Below are 7,608 nucleotides of genomic sequence, written 5' to 3'. Positions count from 1 at the left end.
ATAAATTAGAATAATTATTGATATTTAAATGAATATTTTTCAGGAGTGCTACTGAGAGGCTTCATTTGATTGCCTCCGCATGTCATTTCTTTGCTCATGAATGGATCTTTTCCGTCGTGTCATTATGTGTGTTTCTGCTCGTCACTCACCACAGACCGAGTCTTTCTGCCCGAAATAAGCCGCATCGAACAGATGATCCGCCGTCTTCTCAAAGGACGCCAGCATGAGAACGCTCTCCTTCATCTTGGCCAGACCGAAGCGGGTGATGCCCAGAATCTCACCCTACGACCCAAGAGACGCTCTCATCTCACTCACAGTCATGAATCCATCACTCAGCATCATTATAATGCATTTATCGCTTCACAATCTCCTTCAGCAGCTGAACTCAACTCACCTTATAAGACATGAGGTCCGCCAGCAGCATGACGTGTCTGCGGTCGATGCTCATACCGTGGTTTACCATGGTGTACTGGATCTCGTTAATGATGGTGGACCTCGCCGCTTCGATGCCTAACGTCCTCTCGACCTGAAGAGCACGATCAGATCATCAAAAACACTACAGATATGAATTAACATCTTCACAAACAATAGACAAGCTGAACATGACAGCTGTGCAACTTGAAAAAAACAACAATTTTGCTGATTTGCAAGAAATATTACTCCTCATATTACCTTATTTGATGATGCAGAGATATTCAAAAATATCAATAATAATTTTCCATCATGTACAGTTTTTACAAAATAAGAATGGAGATTTTTCAAATTGCATATGTATTGGCTTCAATGCACTTATTAACAACAAAAGCAGTCAAATTTTTTTTAATGACTAAAGGAGGATTTAAAACATTTAACTTTCAATTTGCAGAGTGGAAAAATCTGTTCAAATACTCATTATACAATAACATGAGCTTTTTCACAAAATCTATAATATTTCGTCACTGTATGGAAGCAGTATAACAACCACAGATGAAGCAGAAAACATATGGCTCATGTTTGCATTTTCTAGCCTTGAAATCAACATTAGGCATAAAATAATTATCCTGCAAAACTTCCAAAAAATTCTGTCATGTTTCCAGAAATTTCTGCCACTTCACAACCCTTAAACTAATGTCATGCATGTGAAAATGGGCTGAGAGTTGAACAGATCGTTATAATGTGGCTCAGATTCAGACAGGAATCATGTGTTTGTGGTGTTTGTCTGACAATTAAGGGATAAATAAAGACTTCTTCACCCAACAAATGGTTGTAAAAAGCAAAAATGCTATGAAATGTATCATATTTTGTGAGAAAGTGTGACCTGCTCAACCAAAACTGGCCATTTTTAGAATCAGCAGCTTAAAATTAGTATTAGTATTTCATTCAGCAGATATGATGTGATTTAAAGGATTCACTTCTGCAGTGCTGCCCATGTTAAAGACTGTTTAAATGTCACTCTGAAGGAGACACTGAGGAGCGTGATCAGCTCGATCTGTGTGTGTGTGTGTGTGTGTATCTCTGACAGTCAGACTGGGCTGTGGGCGGTCTGTACCTCGTATGTGTTGTTGGATGTTGTTCTGTTGCCGTTGACGCCGTGAGTTGCCATGACAGCCCTGAGATTATCTCCCTCCACCAGCAGTTTGAACTTCCGTTTGCCGCTCTGTTCGTCGATGTGAATGACAGCACGCGCCACTTCAGGGATGCCCTGGACCACCACCTGCACACACACACACACGCACGCACGCACGCACGCACGCACGCACGCACGCACGCACGCACGCACGCACGCACGCACGCACGCACGCACGCACGCACGCACGCACGCACGCACGCACGCACGCACGCACGCACGCACGCACGCACGCACGCACGCACGCACGCACGCACGCACGCACGCACGCACGCACGCACGCACGCACGCACGCACGCACGCACGCACGCACGCACGCACGCACGCACGCACGCACGCACGCACGCACGCACGCACGCACGCACGCACGCACGCACGCACGCACGCACGCACGCACGCACGCACGCACGCACGCACGCACGCACGCACGCACGCACGCACGCACGCACGCACGCACGCACGCACGCACGCACGCACGCACGCACGCACGCACGCACGCACGCACGCACGCACGCACGCACGCACGCACGCACGCACGCACGCACGCACGCACGCACGCACGCACGCACGCACACACGCACACAGACACACACGTGCAGACACACGCACACACACACAGACACGCGCAGACACACACGCACACACACACAGACAGACACATGCACACACACACGCAAGCACAAACACACAGACAGACACACGCACACAAACACACGCGTGCACACACAGACACACGCAACTTCTTGTTCAACTTGTTCAATTAGCAAATACACACATTTTGGTTAAAGAAAGATGGGTAGTTCTTTACAATATGGTTCAATTTGTTAACATTAGTTAACTACATTAGTTAGGAACAAACAGTGCATATTTAGACTACGTAATCTAGGTTTGTTAATTTCCATATGACTTTTTATTTCTTATATTTTAATAAGAAATAAGAATATATTTTAATAAGAATAATTGTAATTAAAAAAATTATTTAGCTTTGAATTTCAGTTTTAGTCATTTCAGTACTTCAACAAACATTTAAACCTAGGTTTAGCAACTTACATATTAGGTTTAAGTTTATTTTAGTACTATTTATATACCATTACATTATTTATTAATTTAAATCAGCTTATTTTCAGATTGCATTTTAATGCTAGTAATTTTATGTGCGTTTGTTATTTTTAATTTTTTCTATTTTTAGCTTTAAATTTATTACAGTTTTAGTAGTCTTCAACAAACTTCTTTTGAGTTATTTGCCAAAGCAACATTTCAAATTTTTGTTTAAGCTCTTTAAGTTTAGTTTTTTTCCCATCTAATATTTATATTTTATTTCACCTTTACTTCAAATCAAAAAGTGTTTAATACAGTAGTTTCAGTCTACACATACATTTTTAACATTTCAAATTTAATAAATAATATATTTGCACATAAATGAATTAACGGTGTGTTTCTAAATGAACACTAACCCTAGTAAGCCTGCTGTAAAAAAAATAAATCGTTCACTGCTGGTTCATGAAATCTAATGCATTACCTATTTTTAAGAAATTAAACCTTTTTAAGTGCTACAGATATATGCACGTATAAGGACCAATTCTCATTATTAACTAGTTGCTTATTAGCATGCCTATTAGTAACATATTGGCTGTTTATTAGTGCACATATTCTGCATGATCATATTCTGCATCCCTAATCCAACCCAATACCTAAATTTAACAACTACCTGACTAACTATTAATAAGCAGCAAATTAGGAGATTATAGAGGCAAAAGCTGTAGTTTAATGGTTTGTTAATAGCGAGCATTGAACCTTAAAATAAAGTGTGACCTTTTTTTTTTTTTTTTCCAATAGTACATGGTTTTTAAATACAATTATGATGGCAATAGGGTCAGTGTCTAACACTGTGGCGTCAGGACTGACCTTAGGAAGCTCCTGTTTGAGTGACTGCAGGACGTAGTACATGGAGCTCTTGCTGTTTTCTTTGGGAGACACGCAGACCACAGCCTCTCCGTGAACCGCGATATCGCCCGGCTTCACCCGCAGCTTTGACGTACAGATGGAGTATCGCACCGTCTCTGCGTTCACCTGAGCAGAACAAAACATCAATACGACTCTATAAACCTCTGCAGAGGAGGATCATCACTGTGTGACAAGAAAATCAGTCAATTAAATTCACTCAGCAGGAACAGCTGCTGAGAGAGAGAAAATACAGCAATGACAACGGCAGAACTATCAAAATAAATGAGTGAAAATCCAGAGACCGATAAAAACACTGATGCTAGAGGAATCATTTTGAGCTCCGGTCTGTCATTAACAGATAATTATGATCAATCTGCCGTTACCTCCAACCTCAGAAGACGAATCCTCTCTAGCGACAGCTTCACCAGGATGAAACAATCATCAGGCAGGAAAACCTCCTCGATGTACTCGGAAATCTGACAGAAATTATCAATCAATTCACTGATTAATATGAAAACAAGACGACAACATAATACACAAACCACCAACATACTGGCTCCATCTCAAAAATATGTATGCATTGCCTTTCCGTCTACTGTAATGTTAAAGTTTTCAAAACTGGTATTAGTTTCTCCACAAAGGACATGCTCAAAGTTGCTTTATAATTTAGGTAAAAGGGATCCTACTTTTCCTGAAAGCCTTATAATGACTTTATATTCCTCTCAAATTTTTGGAGCCGTTTCTGTGACATTAAACATGAATGAAAGGCATTTCGATGCAGAACCCTGCACTTCAGACTCACTCAGATCAAAGGTCAAACAATCTGACACCCATTTCAATCATGCGCATACTGAATATAAACCGAAAAATATCTCATGCTACAGGCCAGTGAGGCCATCATTTTCCCACACTGTTCTGCATTTCAAAGACAAATGCATTTTCTGAAGTAAAAGTGGTGTTCATGCTAAAATTTTCACCCCCACAATCCTAGGACATTCTGAGGTATTCAAACTATTTTCAATGCATTGATACAGTATGATGTTCTGGGTGGTTGCCAGGGTGTTGCTAAGGTGTTCTGAGTGTAATTTAATGCTTTGCTCTGCAGCTGGCATGTTTTGGGTGGTTGCCAGGGCGTTGCTATGGGGTTGTTATAGTGTTTTGAGTTCATTTAATGCATTGCTCTGCAGTTGGCATGGTGTTCTGTGTGGTTGCCAAGGTGTTGCTAAAGTGTTCTGAATAATCTTAATGGATTGCTATAGCATACACTTGACATGATGTTCTGGGTGGTTGCTAGGGCATTGCTATGAGGTTGCTAAGGTGTTCTGAGTGCATTAATGCATTGCTCTGCATTTGGCATTGTGTTCTGGGTGGCTGCCAAGGCGTTTCTAAGGTGTTCTGAGTGTTTTTAATGGATTGCTACAGTAAATATTTGACAATGTTCTGGGTGGTTGTGTTTTGAGTTCATTTAATGCATTGCTCTGCAGATGGCATGGTGTTCTGTGTGGTTGCCAAGGTGTTGCTAGAGTGTTCTGAATAATTTGAATGGATTGCTATAGCATACTCTTGACATGACGTTCTGGGTGGTTGCTAGGGCATTGCTATGACGTTGCTAGGGCATTGCTATGAGGTTACTAAGGTGTTCTGAGTGCATTAATGCATTGCTCTGCAGTTGGCATTATGTTCTGGGTGGCTGCCAGGGCGTTTCTAAGGTGTTCTGAGTGTTTTTAATGCATTGCTTTGCAGTTGGCATGTTTTGGGAGGTTGCTGGGGTGTTGCTAAGGTGTTCTGAGTGTTTTTAATGGATTGCTACAGTATATGTTTGACATGACGTTCTGGGTGGTTGCTAGAGCATTGCTAAGGTGTTGTGTGTGTTTTCATTGGCTTGCTCAGCAGTTGGCATGTCTTTGGTGGTTGTCAGGGTGTTGCTATGGCGTTGCTAAGGTGTTCTGAGTGTAATTTTAATTCATTGCTCTGCAGCTGGCATGTTTTGGATGGTTGCTAAGGTGTTGCCAAGGTGTTATGAGTTTTTAATGCATGGCTATGTGTTTGTCATGGTGTTCAAGGTGGTTGCCAGGGCGTTGCTTTGGGGTTGCTAAGGTGCTTTGAGCATATTAAATGCACTTCTCTTCAGTTGGCATGGAGTTCTGGGTGATGGCAGGGTGTTGCTAATTCAATGCACGTCTAATTCAATCGTGTGCATTCTAATTTCACTCCTAACAGGAAGCATGACCAATAGCAATACTAATGCAGTATTAATAATCTGCACAAGTCAAACTCAGCGCACCTCTCCCAGTAGAGTTTTCTCAATGCGTCCTTTCACCAGCCGAGCGAAGTCTGGGTCATCATCGGTATCCAGGTTGGCACTTATGATGGGTGTACTGAGACACAGAGAGACTCATTAGCAATAAGAACTGGAGTTACTGCAGCCATTAATCATCAGTGAAACGTCAACAGCAGCAATCACGCCAACACTCCTCCACGCAACCGTGAGGATGACAGGAGGCTTCTGCCTCTGATTGACAAATAAGTTTTCCTCTTTCAGGGGTCGAGATCAAACTCTCATGAATCGATGGCACTTGTGTCAGCTGCTGCACTTACAGTCACCTGCACGTCTATAATTTCCACAGGGTCTTTTCCAGAGTCTAGAAATTCTGTATTGCTATTTTGTGAAGGTTGTTTTCAGGTCAGTTTCAGGTCTGTTTAAAGGATTTTAGGTTGGCTTATGGTTATGGTTTATTATGAAAAATACTTCAGAGTTTACTAATACAATGGTATATCAGATGGTAATACCACAGCACATTATCATATTTATGTACCATAGTATTTATATGGTACTCAATGGTATATAAAAATAGTGAAGAAATAAAGAATAGTTAAGCAATAAAAAGTAGTTTAGCTGAATATAAAATAAAAAATAATATTTACATATTTTTAAGATATGGACATGGAGTAAAGAACATAAAAAATATTAATTAAATAATATTAATTATAATTCATTAATAAATATAATTATAAATTTAAATTAAAAAAATAATACAAATTTAAAATAATAATGAATAATATTTATTTATTATAAAAAATTAAACTCAAAAATACAATCTAAAAATCATTACTTTTAATTTCCAGTCCTGAAAACAATTCAATTCAGTTTATAGGCCCTATATAATTTAAAATTTCTATATAAATATAATCTATATCAAATTTCTAATTTAAATATAAATATAATCTACATATAAACTATAAGTTTTTTTCTGTATAAATAATAATTTAAATGCTGCCTTGACAATTTACTGAAATAAAGTAAGTTTTAAGTTCAAGTATTAAAACAAAAACTGAAATAAATTTTTATTTCAAACATTTAAAAATGATTCGAAAGGACAAAAGCACAAACGATTACTCAAACTAAAATTAAAATACAATTTAGAGTCTATTATTTTTACATTATCATAAATAATCAAGTTTATTCACTATTAAAAAAAAGTATATTCACTATAAAAAAAAATAAATCCAGGTTTTCAAGGTGTGTCAGGGTTTCTGAAGTCACCTGATGTTTTTGGATGCATTGATGATCTCTTTGATTCTCGGGACTCCCAGAGTGATGTTCATGGAAGCGACTCCAGCGAAGTGAAACGTCTTGAGGGTCATCTGAGTCCCCGGCTCCCCGATGCTCTGAGCACACAGCGCCCCGACGGCAGAGCCCGGCTCCATCTGTGCCCTGAGCATCATACAAATCATGTTAAAACCATTTCTGTCTCTCAACAGTGGTTAAATCATCTCTATACTAGGCTTGCCGCGATAGACGGTGCTGACGGTGATACCGGTGTTAAGCCGCAACACCGGTTACGTCACTTGCCCACCGCGGCACCGTCGATTTAATTTTTAATAGTAATAAAAATAATTTAGTTCAGTAAAAGAACAGACACTACAATTACAAACTGAATGCGGCTGCTCAATGCAGCGTGCCGAACGACAGTCGCATCACAGATCAGATTTCATTTCTCCAGTGAGGAGAGTGAGTCGAGCTGACTGACCAGAAGAGTGCGGTGAGACAGACAAGA

The 7,608-nt window shown here is 39.9% G+C and overlaps 1 protein-coding gene across 1 annotated transcript in view; it reads right to left on the bottom strand.

Annotated features, from left to right (window-relative positions):
• Positions 1-7,608, bottom strand: part of polr3a (polymerase (RNA) III (DNA directed) polypeptide A) — a 36,898-nt gene that overhangs the window by 1,198 nt on the left and 28,092 nt on the right. The window contains exons 24-30 of the mRNA XM_016448658.1: positions 7,095-7,265; positions 5,835-5,928; positions 3,934-4,026; positions 3,512-3,676; positions 1,529-1,693; positions 395-526; positions 150-282 (exon numbers count right to left, since the gene is read on the bottom strand). Coding sequence (XP_016304144.1) covers positions 150-282; positions 395-526; positions 1,529-1,693; positions 3,512-3,676; positions 3,934-4,026; positions 5,835-5,928; positions 7,095-7,265 — 953 coding nt within the window. The remainder of the gene's footprint in view (positions 1-149; positions 283-394; positions 527-1,528; positions 1,694-3,511; positions 3,677-3,933; positions 4,027-5,834; positions 5,929-7,094; positions 7,266-7,608) is intronic.

Source organism: Sinocyclocheilus anshuiensis, unplaced genomic scaffold (assembly GCF_001515605.1).
Source record: "Sinocyclocheilus anshuiensis isolate Anshui unplaced genomic scaffold, SAMN03320099.WGS_v1.1 scaffold75, whole genome shotgun sequence".
Taxonomy (NCBI): Eukaryota; Metazoa; Chordata; class Actinopteri; order Cypriniformes; family Cyprinidae; genus Sinocyclocheilus; species Sinocyclocheilus anshuiensis.
This window is presented reverse-complemented; position numbering and strand designations above follow the sequence as displayed.